The 17,853-nt window shown below is 49.4% G+C and overlaps 1 protein-coding gene across 4 annotated transcripts; it reads right to left on the bottom strand.

The window, feature by feature from the left end:
• Window positions 1-1,488: 1,488 nt before the first annotated feature.
• TCEA2 (transcription elongation factor A2) lies at window positions 1,489-16,788 on the bottom strand. 4 transcript variants are annotated; one of them, XM_039563419.1, is made up of 11 exons: window positions 15,402-15,502; window positions 15,139-15,312; window positions 14,135-14,197; window positions 13,407-13,512; window positions 12,225-12,315; window positions 7,026-7,159; window positions 5,556-5,612; window positions 4,714-4,868; window positions 4,219-4,365; window positions 2,321-2,392; window positions 1,489-1,787 (listed from the first exon to the last, which is right to left on the bottom strand). In XM_039563419.1, the coding sequence occupies exons 3-11, from the start codon at window positions 14,186-14,188 to the stop codon at window positions 1,779-1,781; spliced, it is 825 nt and encodes a 274-aa protein (XP_039419353.1). In that variant the 5' UTR covers window positions 14,189-14,197; window positions 15,139-15,312; window positions 15,402-15,502; the 3' UTR covers window positions 1,489-1,778. The 4 variants fall into 4 exon arrangements, with proteins under 4 accessions (XP_039419353.1, XP_039419352.1, XP_019140000.2 ...); XM_039563418.1 differs by lacking the exons at window positions 15,139-15,312; window positions 15,402-15,502 and adding an exon at window positions 16,602-16,788; XM_019284455.3 differs by lacking the exons at window positions 15,139-15,312; window positions 15,402-15,502 and adding an exon at window positions 15,777-15,991.
• Window positions 16,789-17,853: the final 1,065 nt, after the last annotated feature.

Here is a 17,853-nt window from a genome sequence, read left to right as displayed (position 1 = left end):
AGGATTGTCAGAAGGCTGTACACAAGCTCAGCTCTGCTCCTCACAGGAACACAAGAAGAAAGGCAAGAGGCACTGGTAAAGAGCTGGCTCCCTTTCCCAGTGCACGAGCCAGTGCCATGGTCAGTGTGGGTTTCAGATCCTGAAGCTTTTTCGGCATCACTGCAAGGACACTGCTCCCTACTAAGCCTGGTTTGAATAATCCCATTCACCACAAGACTCGTGAGGCTTAAAGGAGTTGTCAGCGTCTTTGAATATTTTCCTTCTTGGGAGACTTGGCTGCACCCTGTGAAGTGAAAGCCCTGAGCAAAGGATGCTGGTGGGATCCCTGCCTCCGGAGCTGCAAAGCCCTCAAAGGGGCTGGGAGCACGTTTTCCGCTGCTTTCATGTGGCTGCTAACTCCTCTCCAAACATCTCCGAGGTCTCTGCTCAATGTCTGCTGTCTGGCATGCTGGGAAGCCAGTGGAAATACTTGTTTTTCACTCTGGAAGAGGGAAGCGATGCCATGAGAGATGTGACTGCAAATGCTCCTGCCCTGCTCGTCAGCACAAGAGCTGCAGGGCACAGCACTGCTCCTGGGCAGCCTCAGACCCAGAGACCTGGCTGGGCTCCCCCAAATGCTGCATCACCCCAGTTAAAGGCTATGAACAGGAAAGAACAGGGATTTTAAGTCTAACTGAAAGCTGTTGTGAGCTCAGATGGAATTTCCCCACCAGGTTTTAATTAGCTCCCAGAAGGAGCCTGATTCTGCAGATCTCCTTCACAGGGTCACATCTGCAGATGTGGCACCTGGGGCTGGCTTTGCTACAGGATCCTTTCCTTACCTGACCCCTTCCAAGCACCAGCTCTGAGCTCACTTCAAACCCCCTCCACTTCTACAGCTAAGTGCTAACAGCCCCCACCCATCCCTCTAGCCCTTACCTTCTCCAGATCCAAGCCTCTGGAAAATGTCCTGTATTTGCAGCATTTTCCCTCCTCCTGAACCTCTCCAGCAAGCCCCTCTGAAACTCCAGGCTGTTTTTCAGCTGTCAAGCTACAAGCAGAGCACAAACAGGAAAGTGCCTGGGACTCCCTTTGAACAGCTTGGGGTGCAATTTCTGTGGCTGATGTCACCCTGCTTTCAAAATCTCTTACAACCTGGGCAGCACATTCTTATCTTTGCAGCAGCCAATGCTGTTGGCATTTAAAAGCTCAAAATGCCAAGGAATCAGTGCAAAATCCAGTGAATGCTGCCAAGATGGAAAGCAACATCTGATCTGTACCCCAAAAGTTGTGTCCTGTCAACAGTACTGCCCACCCAGCTGCCCCAGGGCTTGGCCCAGAGGTTGAGATTCCATGAGGTGACAGGAACAAGCCTTCACGCACCGAGGGTGTGCCTACAAGACATATCTCGCTTTCTGCTGCTCCAGGCATTATTCAGTCCTCATCCACCTGGGACACGGACCGCCTGTCAAGTTCCCATGCTGGAAAAACAAAGGGATGCACACACAGTTGAAATAAAAGTCAGAAACTGACAAAAATGTTTAATATTAGTTTTGAAGAGAAAGTGACCGTACTCGCTTAGATGAGAAAGTAATGACTGGGTGTGTTTAGTGAGCTCTCCTGCCAACCTGTCAGCCCAGGGCTGTGGCTCTCTGCGAGGCCCAGGCCTCCCCGCTGCTGCTCTCAGAGTGTGACAATGCAAACTCACTGGGACACAAAACACAATTGCCGTGGGAGCCGGCGTGTGGAGGCTGCGCTCGGGTCTGCATTTGGCTGCCGCTCTTGGGCCATGGCACATGTCAGCAGAACTGCAAGAGAAAGGAGTTTAAACCCCAATTAGAAACTTCACTGCAGAAGAAGGTAAGGATCCAGGTGTGGGCTTGTTTCAAAAGCTGGCAAGGGCTTGGGGTTTCTCAGAAGCAGGGGCCAAAGGGAGCTCCCATGTGAATCTCTCGGCTTTGGCACCATTTCTGCTCACCACTGACCAGAGACTTCTGCTCAACCCTGAGCTCTGTGCACAGCATGAAAGACCGGTTTTGAAATCCTGATCATCACCACTATCCCTCAGAGAGCAGAGGCAGCATGGAAAGCACTGTGAAGCAGGTTATGGAAGAAGGATATGAGGACAGAGCAGGGTATGTGGAAGTGAGACTTGACCCCAGCTGATCTGCAGAGATGGGATGAACCCAGGAGCTCTTGCCTCTGTGCTGAGAGGAAAGATCGCTCTCTAGAGCCAGTGAGGGTTTGGCAAGCACGTCTGAGCAGCAGCCAAGTGCCTGAAGCATGGTGGGTGCAGCCACCCCAACACCCCTCAGTGCCAGCAATAGCCCTGGTGCGCTACCTTCCAGCGATTCCCACACTCGTTGCACACGACAAAGGTGGTCATGGGCTCATCGGAGCTGCGGGTCTGCACCTGGGGGGACAGAAGGGAGGTGAGAGCTGAGCACCACACATGGCCCTGTCCCTCTGGCCTCCAGGGATTCATGCTGGGCTCACAAAATCAACGAGACTGAGGCTTGGGACAGCAAAAGGAGCTTTCCAGTAAAGTAAGTCTGGTGGTTGTGCTACACACAGATACACATCTGTACACACATCATGACCCTCTCCAGCCTGACATTACCTGAGTGACAAGTTTTGGGGCAGTATATTTCCCTCCTCACCCAATCTGCTGCCCATTCCTTGCAGGTGACTCTGGCAGTGGACATACCCAATCCCTCCCCAAACTGTCCCCAGGAAGGGATGTGGCCAGCAGTGCCATGACAAACCCCTCAGTCCCAAGCCCATGCTCCACAGCAATGCATAAAAAAGCACTCAAGCCATTCCCATTTACAGACCAGTCCTACATCCTGGCCTCACAGGAACACACTCTGGGTTACCAGGTTCTGCACAGTTCCAGTCTGGTTTGTGTTTGAGCCATTAAGGAACTCTGATATTTAACCCAGATGTGATTGCTGCCTCTGACTGGCTCTTGCCAGAAACACATACTTTACTAAAAACCAGATTTTCGTGGCATTTGAATACCACAAGGCAGATCGAGACTGAAAACACTGGTACTCCCTACACTAGTCAGGCAGAACTGTGCCGAGGGGTGATTATGATGATCTACATGTGTAATTACCCAATGTGCAAGAGTCACAGTATTTGCATGATGCAAATTAACCATTTTTGCAAGAATGGTGGATAGCTAAAGTCTGTAATTCTCCCCCTTTACTGCCTGCTTCCAGCATGCTCATAAATGCCAGTTCATCTACTTGGGATGAACTTACAACATCTCATCACCTACTAGTGATTTCACTAGAAAACAAATCAAAATACAGAAAACCTCCTGATATTTCTATTTAGAAGACACTGTTGTCTCCTGCTCAAATTCCAGGCAGTCAAACTCCAGTCCACTATAGGTGGAGACAGTCCCATGTGCTGGGACAGCCCAGGAATGCTTACAGGGAGCACTGTGGGATGCAAGGCTGCTGCTGAGCCAAAGGAAACTCCCTGGTCAGATTCCTGGATCTCCTCCTCTTTCCATGTGTTTGTATGTCAAGTCCAAGCAGATGCAGCAGTCTCACCCGGCACTTGCACACGCAGTTTGTGCGCAGTCACTCAGCAGCAATCTGGTGGCTGCTGGTGCATTTTTGGGTATCTGCACATTCTAAACCAGTGACTCACAGCAAAGGCACATTTATCTCCAGATGCCTGGCACGAACATGTGAGCTAAAAAGCACTGGTAATGCACAAGGCTTCCAGCAGCTGGCCATGGGGGAAAAAAATCCTCTGTCTGCTCACATCACAGCTTTATTTATTCCTTTTGTTTCACCCATTTCATCCTATTTGAATTTAAATAAGTTGGGACTTATCCAGCTGCAGGTTATCTATATTCTTAATTTGTACTTTTAGTACCATCAACATATCTGACTCAGTTTCTGCAGCCTCTCCTCTATACTACCCACTCCTTTCTTGTCTGAATCCCAGCATTCCCAGCACCTGCTTTCAGTATAGAGCACTGCTGCACTTTTGAAAGCTTCCTTAGTGCTGCACAACTCCTGCTCTTGTACAACTGAGCCAAAGAGTTACACAAGCTCACGGAAACATGCAAAAGTACATTTTAGACAGCCTCGAGTGTTTTCTGTCCACCAGTAGCAAAATTTGTGCTGTGCTGTAGGGCCTGTCACGGAGCAGTCCGAGCTCACAACCGTGACGGATCGTGTCCTGTGCAGAGGCCAAGACAGGAGCAGGAAAACCAACCTGGGTGTAGGTGCAGTTCTTCTTCTTGCATTTTCCACAGGTGAAGAGGTCAGTCTGTGTCCCTCCTGTCTTGGCCATCTGATGCTCCCGGATTGCTTCTTTTGTCATGGCTTTCCTGATCTCTTTCAGCTCATTACTGGCCATTTCCTTTCAAAAAAAAAAAAAAAGGCAATAAAATCACATCTGCCCAGTTTTACTACCACACCCACTACAGTGGAAACAGCCAACAGGACAGGGCAGCCAGACAGATGGGTATTAAGACAGAAAGCCTGTTCCAATTCTGGTTTCTGCTTTATACCCAGGGCCTCAAGATGACGTGAAGGCCCAACAAACCACTCTCCACACTGCAAATGCCATCACTAGCATACTCCATGCACTCTGGCAGCAGCTACTGAGAAATCTGCAACCCTGGCAGCAGCCCAGCCCTTTGCCTGCAGCTAAGCCTCAGGACACATCCCCTCTGAGAAGCAAACCCTGCTCCTCAGGCTCCCTCACCTCCGAGGTCATCACCGCGATCTGCTCAGGGGTGATGGCCCCACACAGCACGTTCTTTTTCAGCTCAGGATTTTTGGAGTCCTTCAGGTTGGAGATGCGGCTCCTCACGCGGTTTTTGTATTTCATGTCAGTGTTCTTGACATCCTGGTAGATGCGTAAGGGCAGTCAAGGAGCCTGCAACCAACCCAGAGGCATCAAGCACTTCCCAGCCACCCATGAAGAGCAGGGAGTGTCATCCACTGCCAGGACGGAGATGCTGGGACCCAACAGCAGCATCTGCTCTGAGAGGTCAGTGCTGGATTTAAAAGCAGGTTTATACAATCCCAAAGTCCAGGGGTTTCCAGCTTGGGCTTTTTCACTGTGCTGGAAATATTCAGCTATGCTCAGGTTCTACAATCTGCCCTTTCTCTCAGCAAGGCAGCCACTAACCCCTCCACTGGGAAAACCCAGCTGCACCTCCAACCCCACAGTTCCCAAATCAAGCAAACTCCTGGTTTATCTCACATCAACATGGAACTTGATCCTCATTGCTCCATCCCTTCCATTGCTTTTGTCTAGATCCACACACTCTCCTCCAACAGGGACCACAGGAAGTGCAGAATCAAAAACAGGAAACAGCACTCTGATGGGAGGGAAAAGCTAGGGATTACAGCTCCCAATTCCACACTGGTAGCTCCTTAGTGACCCAGGACTCAGCCAATCAGAGCTGGAACCAGATCCAGAACCCTGACAAGCTGCAGCAGAACATTTATGCACAGACAGTCCCATTTTTCCTTTGAGCACATGGATTTCACTGCTGGAGGCATGCAGGCCCTCGAGGAAGCACTGTACAGCAAGGATATACTCTTCAATCTGGGCCGCTATGTGCTCGCAGTCAGCGCCGATGGCGATGTAGTCGTCTGTAAGACAGCAGAAACAGGAGCTCAGTGGCTTCCAACCAGGCCAGGGCTCCCCAGGCTCAGTATTTCTGAGCTACAAACCTGGACAGTTTGCTGTTCTGATTCACATGCTCTTCCCATCAAATGGCATCTTGGCCTTTGCTCTTGCTATTCTCTGACCCTTTGGAAAAGGGCAGTGATGAAAACAGATTAATCCAGGCAGTCTGTGCCCTGTGCCTCTCTGAGATATGGACTCCATGAGACAAAGCTAACAACAGCCTTGGCCCAAGAACTTAGTTTTCCAATATATTCTTAATATAATTGAAATCCAACATATATAGGCAGGAATTGAGTTTCATCAGACATTCACCTCAATGAGAAGTAACTCAGACCAGCCATCTGGGACTGTCTGGAGGTGTGCAGCATGAGGATCAAGCCTTCCTTTCTCATCTCACCTCAGGACTGTCTGCTCCTCCCCTCTTCTCCTACACACCAGTTAAACAGCATCATATAGAGTGCATAGCTGCCACAGATTTGGACAGCCAGTATGGTAACCAACACCATAAAGCAGGGAAGGTAGGGCACAGCTGAGCTTAGGGAAAGGCTCAAGGGAACTCTTTCCAAGATTTCATACGGAAAGGGTTTTTGTAAGAGCTGTGCAGAGCATTTAATGCAGCACATAAACACATGCACAGGAAGGCTAGAAATAAAGACCTCATGAACTTCTCCATCTGTCATCTACATTCCTTGGCTCCAAATTAATAAGAGACTGCAGTGCTTAGACCCCAATTTTTTAAAGGGATCTGCAATGTGGACACAACCAGATGCTCAAACTTCCAGAGATGCTGAACACCTGCAGTTGCCTCTCACTTGAGATGGCACAGTCTGAATGTAAGAGGGACCTGTTCCACCCCAGATCCAGAGGACCACGATATTTAAGGAGCTCCTGTCTACAAAGGCAGCAGAGTCTGACAGCAGATGCTGACTGGAATAAGCACCATTCCTACAAAGTCCATGCACCAAGTTACAGCTTCACTTTGTGCCCCAAGAGTGACAGGGAAGACAACAATCAGAAAAGCCCTAGAAAGTGAAGCAAATCCCTGCACACCTGAAAGATTAAACTTCTGCACAGACCACCCTGTGTTGCAGAGCAGAAGACCCCAAGTTATCCCATGTTCTTATCAGCCATTGCCTGACACATTATCATACCTCCAGCTCAAGCCAGGTCCCTGTGTAAGTGTCTGAAAACACTGCAACAGCAGCCAGTTCATCAAAGGGGTGACCAGTGGCTAGACTGAGCTGCTGGCAATAATCATTTGACAAGGCTGCTCCTGAACACTGTGCCTAAGCTGAGCTTGCATTGACAGTCTCTGTCAGAATGCTCCAGGAGCTGTGAAGCACTTGAGGCAATGCAGGGCTTCCCCCAGCACTTACCATCAGCCTGCAGAGCTGCTGTCAGCATCTCCCTGCATTTGTTGCGCACAGCGTCGCAGGTGATGGGGGCCGGAGGGAAGGTGGTGATTTTGGGGGTGGTCGGAGTCTTTGGAGGCTCCTGCCTTTTGTTGGAGCTAAAAGAAAAACTTCACCTGTCAGAATGTCTCAGTTTGGGCCACTGAGAGCAGAGAAGGGAGCAGCAGGTATGTGGCCAAGCATCCTGTTAATCGTAATACAGAACCAGTCAGAACACAGTGCAAAGTCATTGTCCCAAATCAGCACAGAGCACAACACAGTGGCCAACGCCCTCAGCCCAGACACGAGCTCTCCTGTGGACACTGCAGGCTGCCAGCAGAGGTTTAATTCATGAACAACCCTGCCAACCATCCTGTGTTATTCAACACGTATCAGCTGCTGCACCACTGGGCATCAAGTGAAAACATTACTGTTGGACACCACCAGTAACCCAAATACACTCAGGACATCTGAGACCATCAGCACTCTCACTTCGGCAATGCAGATTCATGGTGCTTCTTTCCTCTTTAACTTTGCAGGACACCAAGCCCATAACTGCTCTCAGCAGAAAGCAAGCAGAAAGCTCCAGAAGAAGGAGCTGCTGTGCTAAGGAAAAGAAAGAAAAAGACAGAAAATGGCTCCCTCAGCTTTGATATTTAAAAAACACCACCAACAAAGCGTAGCACATAAAAGGTTCTTCCTTTTTTCCTGTAATCTGAGCAAGACTCTGATTACTCATCTCACAGAAAAGCACCTCTACACAGCTCGCACACAGCTCACAGAGGTGCCAGGCTAGCAAAGGACTAAGAAATACTGCTTTGCTCCCAAAAATAACTCCATTTCCACCTGCAAGCAATCACAGGCATGGGAATGCAAACACCTGCCTGCTGTGGCTGACTCAGTCAAGTCACCTGCCAGGGGAGCTGGATGGAGACCTGCCTGCACAACCAGCACATGATGTGGGCAGGCTGAGTCATTGCTGCGGGGTCTGCATGCAGAGAAGGAACCTCACTGAGCAGTTCAGCTGGCTGTGCACCCAGAAAGCCTAACATCTGCACACGGAGTTAGTCAGCCCTGCAAACACTGCTGCTAAAAGATCTGGGCTAGTATGATTCACAGATGATTTTCTAGAGCTTTGTTCTCCCCCCTAAATCTAGGCAGCAGAACAGCAATATTTTTTCAGAAGAGATAGCTCTGGCTTTGGTGATTGGGCTGTAAAATTCCCTGTATTTACGGCCAATGCCTGGTACCATTATTGCACAAAGAGACAGAAAGAGAAAAAAAGAGAAATCTCCGTATTTCACCCATGCCATGCTGGCAATATCTCCTTGAAGATCCAAGTGGCTTGACAATTTTTGTTAAGCTGGGTCACTACTGCCAGTTCTTTGCCATCAAAAATAAATTTGTTATGAACAAGCACTTCCACTACGCTGTCCTGGAAGGGATTAGTCAGCCCACAAAAAAAACAGCACTAAGCTGGAAATCTTCTGAATCTGCTGCTGCACGAACTGAGCCAGACAACTTTAGGAACTTATCCTGGGAGCTCCTGTGACTAAGGTCATATCCAGTCTGGCTCAAATCCCACAGATCACCATTGGGGCTACTGGATTTCCACGGTTCAGAACCTCGCCAAGCCCTTTTCAGAAGCATCCACCAGTGAAACTTCAGCAAATTGCTCAGGTCAAACCAAAGCAGAACTTTGATTTCTTGCTCAGATGAAGGAGATGATGCACCCTGTGAGGGAGATTGTACTGTGAGCCCACTGTGTTTCTCTTTCACCAGTAGCTGAGTAAAACCCCTTTTTACCAGCTGGTTTAACTGGTCAGCACTGCAGGAGCCTATCAAGGAACAGATTTGTGTCCAAGCAGCTCAAAAACTTCAATAGGATTTACACTGCACATGTTACAACAAGAAGAAACAATTTAGCCTGTAAATAATCCATTAGATGATGATTTTCTCCCATCTGGAACGTAGAAACTGCCATCGGGTACTTTTGTGCTTAAGAAGCTACATACAAATCACAGGCAGCACTCATGGGGGTGTATATACCAGAGCATACACTAAGGAATAACCCAAAATTCAGGAATAACCCATCTAAAACATCATAGCTTCTCATGTTGCATAAAATAGTTTGGAAAAATTAGACTTCCCAAAGGACAAAGGCAAAAGGCCGAGAGAACATACTTACAGTGAAAGGAAGGACTGAAGGAATATGGGTGGCTTGTAGCAAGGGAAACTTAAAGGAGACAAGTCCTGAAACTCCTTACAAAGGCAGATGGTAGGAAAAAAAAATCCACGGAAGGATGTAGAAATGGGTTTAGTAAGACAGGTTTTGATTGAGAGTAAGTTTTAAACTGTAAAGGTGAGTTACGAATTGGAAATACTGCCAAGGGCAGCTGTGGAAATACCTTGCCCTGAGGTCTTCTAGGGCTGTCAAGAGCTTGAAAAAAGCCTGTCAGGGATAGCTTGGGCAGAGGTTGTGCTGTGCTTGGAAGGGGCTGCAGGAGAAGTTTCCCTGAGAACTCTTCCAGAGTTAAGTTTTGTGTCATTTTGCAAGCAACAAACAAAGGTCTCCCAGAGCAAAACCGTGAGTGTGAACTCAGTGACCTCAGTGTGAACTCAGAACCCTGACCTTCACTACAATGACTCCTTAAACACAGGTCTTCAAACCTGTATTTGCAGAGGTAATACTTGATTTTCAGGATGGTTCTATCTGCAAATGCTATCGACTCAAATATTTAGATGTTTATTCCTTGGGGGTGGAAAAAAGCTCAACAAGATGCATGGTAGTCCCATTTCTGTTAGCTGATGAGGAAAGATACATGTGCCTGCACACACAGACATCATCCACGCCCTGAGATGAGAGCTGATCCCTCAAGAATTAGATGAAACAGACTTCTCAGCCATTCCAAAGACAGAAAATTATTTATTAAGGTTTAGAGGTTAGTTTATAAATAGAATAGTTGGGAAATAGAGCTCAAACACACCTAGAAGACTTATTTCAGGAAATCCTTGTGGTTCACACTGTTCCTGTTGAACAGGAGAAAGAGCTTGTAAATCTATCCAGGCAGCAAAAGTTTATACATAAAACAAGGCTATGCTGGAACAAAATGGTAGCAAAGCAGCAGTCAGGGACTGCAAGCAGAACTCAGGGCTGCACTGGAAGAAAATCCCACAGAAGAGCTAAATTCAGGTCACAGATCCAAAACCTCCTAATAAAGGCAGTTTAGAGAATCCTGGAAAAGAAAAACCTCATGCTGCCAGAGACAGAAACATTAGACACAGCCCATGAAAATGTACTACACTATGGGTCTGAAATTCTACAGAACAACAGAATATGCTTTGGATTAGAGTAACGCAGCATCTAAATTCACAGGTGCCAGCTCCACGCTGGCTGGCTCAGAGCCTTCAGGTCTTGCACTGATAGCTCCAGTCACTAGACAGGGATTGCTACATCTGTGCTCCATAAAGTAAGACGAGTTTCAGGCCAAGACTTAGTCAAATATTTCTCCCTGACCAAAATGGAAGGCGTAGCCAAAATCTATCAGGCTAAGAGGCTGAAATACCTGAATACAAACTGATCTCTTTGGTGTCTTTACAGCAGCCTCATCTGAACCAGGTATCACACACTGAGCAACCAGTCTAACTCCACTGCAGCCTCTGCTTCAAAGAACAGAGATTCTTCTCTTCTAATAAATTATTATTTTTTTAAAGGCAGATTAGTAGTTCATTTTGCAGGACTGGATAAAAAGCATTCCTGTCTCTGGAAGAGAGCCTGGCTCAACAGACTGACACCAGGAGCTGGCCCCTGCTCCTGGTCTAGGCTACACTAATCCACTGGCTTCTGTTCATCCTTCACAGCCAAGGGGATGCTTTGCTAGTCAGAAGATGGAGGCTGAATACACGTAAAAAGCATCAAGGATTAAAAAACCCCACAAAACTGCAGTATCTGCAGCACACTGAGGCACAAGGGAACATCAGCAGCACAAGCCAGACAGCTCCACTCCACATACCCCATAAGTGACAAAGCAAGAAGGCAGCAAGGAGGGGTTTTGCCTCTGTGCCTAGAGCCAAGATCGTCTTCTGAGTGAAATCCCACACAGATATACTTAGATCTGGACAGCCCTAGCTCCCATTCTGCACTGCATCACTGAACTCCATCCTGGCTGTGAAGTCTCCCAAGTCCTTTCATTGCAATATTTAGCCAATTCTTTTTCCCATTTTATGGAAGCGAGATAACCAAAGATACTGATCATTTAAAGTCATGGAGCTCAGCATCAGCAGCCTTCTCTCCATCAGCAGCTCTGTGTCGAGCTGCAAAGGCTCACCCTGAAGTGCCAAGCCTTGAGAGAGCTGAGCAAAAATAAAGAAGTGACAAGAAAGTGACCAACAAAGGCTACAAACACAGAAAATCCTGCAAGCCAGCAGGACTACAGCCTGAATACTCTAAATCTTCTGTCAAACTTGGGAAATTGGCTACATCACTTAAGAGCCAAATCTAGGAAGCACACACCCTCTTGGGATCTAAGGCTGAGAGAAGTCTCTATAATAAAGCTTTAAATCCCATTTTTCCCCCTCCCCTTTGATCACTATCTGCACTCAACAGCTGCAGTCACAGGCAGTGGAAACAGGATGCAGCACTGAAGGCATGGCAAGGAGCAAGCATGCAGCTGACCTGCCAGCTGGGGGACATCAACCACAGGGAAAAGGGGACTTCTGCTGGGATTTGTCAAGGACAAAGAAATGGAAGTTTTACTTTAGTAATGTATCAATCAATCCCATCCATCACTTGATACTGCAAAGGCCAAAAATAATCTTCATTCTAAGGTGTTCAAAGTTAGAAATGAACAAAAATGCATAAAAATGCAACATAAAAAAGAACAGAGGCATGTTCTACTACCAGAAAAAAACAACACATAACCAAGAGTAAAAAAATGAAATAAAATATGAATAAAATTTAAAAACTCACTAAAGCCACTGTATTTCTTAGATGTGTATTTCTGCATTACAGTTAATTAATAACACCACACAGATCAACCTTGAAGAAGAAACACTTCCAGTGTCTCTGACCAGGAATTTGACTACCCAAAATTCCTGACTCAGACACTTAAAAATTAAAGTAAGGTGCCTTAGGAAAATTTAAATTCTCTAACAGTGTCATCTTTGGTAAAAGGGAAGTATTACCTTTGGTCTCTTGAGTTACCAGTCTCCTTGGAGGAAGATGTTGGCAAGGACAGGCTTTTCTTTTTCTCCTCATTTTTTTCCTCAGAAGCATCTATGTTCAAAAGAGGAATCAGTTCAGAACTGGTTTTTATGCTACAGCCCTGCCTATATTCCTCAATGTTGTCACACTACCCACTGTTGGCCTAAAGCAAGTCATTATTCTCCCAAAAAGAATCAGGAGAAAATGCCTTTATGGCTTTCAAGCTTTCCAACAGACCTTCTCCTTGCCTCCAAGTAGAAGCTGATTCAAACAAAAGCTTTCCTCACCAAACTAGAGAGCAATCACCTTCCCTGCCTGGGAGATAAGCTTCTCACAAGACATGCCTCATCACAAAAGTTTCTTTCAGAGGCTGCTGAGCAGGGATTAGATCAAGTTCTCTCAAGCACCACTAAAAGCAGAATTTTCAGCCAACACCAGCTGAAGGGCCAGTACAGGCTGGTCCTTGTGGGAGTACAGCTTTTTCTGATTCCCAAGTGCTGCTGAAAGTCAACAGCACAACCCTGAACAGGACTTTCATGACACTGTAGAACAAGTCTGACCCAGAGGTAAACTGTCTGAGCCTAGCCAATGACACACCCAATCTAATGAGGAGGTGACAATCCAGGCAGGACAGGAAAAGAGCCCTTTTAGCGCTCATCCAGCCTAGCAAGAAATGGGAGCCCATAACCAGGAAAGCCTCTCCAGCTGGAAACAGTCCATGTGAGTTTATCTACAAGGTGGTGAATTAAGATCCTTCTCCAACTCACCACCCAAAATGCATTCCAGCACTTCCCGAGCTGTTGCACGAGGCTGACAGCACACACGGTGTTAATGCCACACAGAGCACAAGTGGGAGCAGAGGGTTCAGAGCACAGATATTGTTTCTACAAATAACATCACTAATTATTATGTGATGAGGTACAAGTTAATAGTCCTGAAGCTTTCAGTGCTCTTCCAAGGATGAGCTGGCTAAACAGGAGCTAAATCTAGGGGGATGCATGACAGGACACAAAACTCGAAAGACAGAGGGTGGAATTGTAAAGGCTGATCTGCTAGAATGTTTTACTCAGATCAAGAGATAAGCTCTCCCAAAAAACTCAGCCTCCCACTGAAGCCAGCTTCTTCACAAGCTGAATCTGACAGGAACACACTGATTTCCTTACCTAGAAGTTTCTTCCAAGATTTGATGAGGGATTTGGCAAGTGATATCACTTCTTCATCTGTGCTCTGCTTCCTCAGTGCATTCACTGACATCCCAATGCGGGTGGACTGCAAAGGAACACCCCAGTGAATCACTCCAGAACAGATTCATTATTAGTTACTCACTGAAATCCCAAATAACCACGACAAAGTCCAAGCCATGACCAGGATGGGAGTATCCAAGGGCTTGCAGAACGATTCTCTGACCCTTACAACTTTGGAAGAGAGAGATGACACTCTCCAGCTTCCACAACTGAACAGAAGACACATCCAATCACCCACAAATCCCCTCCCTACACACTTAAAAGTGACATTCAAGCTTAGAGTGAAAAACTTCAAGATGCATCACAACCTCCAAATTGTAATTCTGCTCACTCCTCCCCAGTGTCCTGAACATCACCATTACAAAGAACTTCCCCTACAGCTGCCCTCTGTGTTTGCTATTTTAACCCAGTCTTTCCTCTTTTTGCAGCCTAAAAACAAGATTTGAGCAGTTACACACATGGTGACCCAGAGCTGTTTAATTGCCAGTCCAAAACCCAACTTCAGCACTATTTTATTTGATTTAATGTTTATTTTGACGCTTTGCATGAGGGAAGAAGTGTCAGGAAATCTATTAAGGTTTTTTAGATAACATTTTGAACTCATCCAGATGCAGACTTCAGCTTTTTACCATAACTGTGCAACTCACCTGCAGTAAATCCAAAGTCATAGGCATGCTTTTCAGTTCCTTCAGTAAATCCATTGCACCTTCCTGGGGCGGAAAACAGAAAGAGAATGAGTGCCTCAGCTTTTAGTAAAGAAATTCAACAACTTGGGGATAGACACAGAAAGTTGAATTCAAAGGGAAAAACACCAACAAGCATTCCCTGAAATATCAGCAAGCTCACTGCTGGTGTTGCTGTTCCAGAAAGACAGTAGATTCTGCAACCTGAAGGCACCTGAATTATTGGAATGGCCAAAACAGAAGACCACTGGAGTGCTACAGGTCTTTGCTCGTGTATGGTACAAGTGCAGCATCAGTTTATTATTCTCACCTGGCAAGCTGAACATTTTTAACACCTGAAAAACACACTCTGAATCACAACTGTCAGTGACCCCATGTAGCTGTTTCCTAGTTTTCATATTAATACCCCACTCTGCTCAGGACAAGAGACCAGAAGCAAAGCCAGCAAGCTGTGATGCTGAAGAGCTGATCACTTGAAACTTGTTCTGTTTAGTTTCCTTACCCCATCAATGAACCCAGGACCAGAGAAAATCTGACTAGGAATCTGTAGATACCTAAAACTGGCAGTCACTCACAGAATTGGAAATTACTTGTCTCCCTCTAGCAGATCCCAGCCTGGCGTAGGCCTGTCTCCATTCAGCTGGCTCTTTCCTCCCAACCCCCTTCCCTCAAACAAGGCTTCCAGTGTCCACATTTAGCAGCTCATTTACAACACCGACCACTCCAAGGCCAGTTGCAGCTCAAGGCCCGCACAGCCACCACTGTAGGGAAGCGAAGCCGCCTGCACTGACAGCCCTGTCCTCACATCCCGTCCTCCCTATGCAGAAGGGCTGCTTCCGACTCATCCCAGGAAGCAGTCCAGCTGCAATCCACCCTACAGAACAGATGCCAAAATCAAAGCAGAGTCAAAGCTTTCAGCGTGCACACAAGCAACACACACCAGCATAAACCACACACATTTACCGTACCCAGAACGACTGACTTCCCCCTCAGGCAGTTTCACACCTTTCCGTTCCTCCAGCCCTGAACACACAAAGTGACCCGGTGATTCCTGACTCCAAATGGAGTCATTTAGCACAATGGCAGCAAATGAGGATCCACGAAAAAACTAGAGCAACAAACAGGTACTCCAGGAAACTGTCCTGCAGGAAGAGTTCTCAGATTAGCCAACACACAACATGCTGCTGTTCAGCACCATCTCAAACGCCAGCCAAGAGGAAACGTTGCATACCCCTCATGTAAGAAGCTGCCTCTTTCCCAATGAAGCTGGAAGCAAATTCTGCAAAGTTGTTCCTTTCCTATTTCAACACTGGTGCAGAAAACCTGCCGCCAACGAGAACAGGCATCACAGGCTGCGCTTTAGCCCAAACACGCTTCCCTGGGTTGTTTCAACAGTGACACGAGTGACAGTGCTCGCCCTACCCACAGCTGGCAGGGCCAGTCCAACATCCAGAAGTTCATGTGATAACAGCGCCCAGCATTCCACCACACGAATATCACACTCCTCTAATCCCTTCCCCTCCTCGCCCATCATCTCCCACTCCCCACAGCCCTTCCCAGCCCCAAAATCCCTCTCCCCCACCCCAAACACAGATGAACAGCCTACCTCCATCACAAATCCTTGTCAGCTTTCTGCCTCTGCACTTGCATATGACACTGTGTTCCTACAAGCACTGATATATCCCATTAAGCTGGAAAATACCGGCTACTGTCCCCGCAGGCTGTCACACGGGTCACAGCACACCCTGCGAGACTCCCCGAGTGCCGACAGCAGCTTGGCCAGCCCTCCACACTCCAGAGGCCACGGGAGTGAGCAGTAGTGCCGGTATGGGATGGAGATGCAGGAAGCAAATCCATCAGCACCGGGGTCTTTTCCGAGGGCAAACTGGAGTCCCAGGCCGGTGCTGGTGGGCACTCCCCTTCCAAAGGGCTCCCAACGGGACAGGAGAGAAGGGCTGAGGATGCTCTCCAGGAGGAGAACACCGTGCAGGCAGCACACGGCGAGCCCGGGAGTGCTGAGATGTGCGCCGGGGGAGCTCAGTATGGGGACTGGGGGGTCCCACAGCACCCAAGGGGCACATGGGGCTGCCCGCCCAATAACTGGCCGTGGGTGGATCGCACACCTCCGCAAAGGATGGGGAAGGGAGAAGGGTCTGGGTCTGGGGGAGGGAAACCCACTTTAATGGGAAGAGCCTCTGCTCCAGCACGATGTAATGACCGGGGAGACGCTGAAAGAGAGGCCCCCAAAATGGGGACTGGGGAGGGGGAGGCCCCTCACAACGGGCACCGAGGGAGAGGTGGAGGTCCACCAGCACGGCAGCGAGGAGGGGCCCTGCGGAGAGGGGGGGCCGCGTCCGCCAGACAAGAGCCCGGGGCAGGGGGCGGCCCCCCACCCCAACCGGGCTGCGGGGGCCCTGCCGCCGCCACTCACCGCGTTCTTCTTGGCCACCATCTTGTCCAGGCGCCTGGCGATGCGCACGATCTCGTCCTCCCCGCCCATCGCGCCGCTCCCCGGGACCGGTGCCGGGGCCGGACGGGGGTCCGGGCGGGGGAGCTGCGGTCGGTGCCCGGTGCCCACCTCAGCCCCCGGTGCCGCAGTCAGGGCGGGCGAGCACGGGACACGACGGGAGTTGTAGTCCTCGGGGCGCCGGCGCCACCTGCCGCCTGCGGGAGCGCAGCCCACGGGCGGGACTTCATCTCCCAGCGTGCCCCGCGCCCATCCCGCGCAGTGCCGCCTGGCCGCCGGGGGCGCTGTGGGGGCTGCGGTTCACCCCGCGGAGGGGGCTCGGAGCGGTGCCGGGGCTGAGGGACCCCCGGTCCCCGCCCGCGGGGCTGTGCCCGGACACGGCAGGAACAGCCGTGTCCCAAACTGCTACAGCGGGTCCGGAGGAGGCCACGGCGATCATGAGCACCTCTGCAGTGGAGACAGGCTGAGAGCTGCGGGATTCAGCCGGGAGAATGCTCCGGGGAGACCTTAAAGCCTCTTCCCTTGCCTAAAGGGGTTCAAAGAGTGGAGAGGGGGGGTATGGACAAGGGCCTGGAGTGGCAAAGCAAAGGGGAATGACACTGACAGAGGGGAGGGTTAGAAGGGTTATTGGAAAGGAGTTCTTCCCTGTGAGGGTGGTGGGGCCCTGGCACAGGGTGCCCAGAGATGCTGTGGCTGCTCCATCCCTGGAAGTGTTCATGGCCAGGCTGGACGGGGCTTGAAGCAACCTGGGGTTGTGAAAGGTGTCCCTGCCCATGGGTTGGAACAGGATGAGCTTTACAGGCCCCTTCCAACCCAAACCATTTTGTGACTCTGTGACATTGTCCGTGGCTGTGCTGAGCCCTCGGGGCAGTGCTGACGCCGCTCCCTGGATAAACCGAGGCTGTGCCCCTCGTACGGCCTTGCAGACTGGACAGCAGTTACCAGTGGCGAGGGGCTGGATGGCTTGGGGGGGCCCAGGCTGGACCCCCTGTAGATGGCACTCGTACACTGTGCGAGGGCAGCGCATCCCTCGGGAGCTGCTGCTGAGCGCTGACGCTCCCTCCAGCTGGTTCCTGGCAGAGGGAGAACTTCCATGCCTCCTCCTGCACAGCCGCCTGCACAGCCCTCGCCAAGCGCTGATGTTTCAGAGAGGGCCCTGACTGTGCTGGCAAAGAGCGGCCACGTCCTGCCCCGTTGGGGCTGCAGATCATGTGGA

Source organism: Corvus cornix, chromosome 20, assembly GCF_000738735.6.
Source record: "Corvus cornix cornix isolate S_Up_H32 chromosome 20, ASM73873v5, whole genome shotgun sequence".
Lineage (NCBI taxonomy): Eukaryota > Metazoa > Chordata > Aves > Passeriformes > Corvidae > Corvus > Corvus cornix.
Note: the sequence above shows the minus strand (reverse complement) of the source record. Positions and strands in the feature narration are given on the sequence as shown.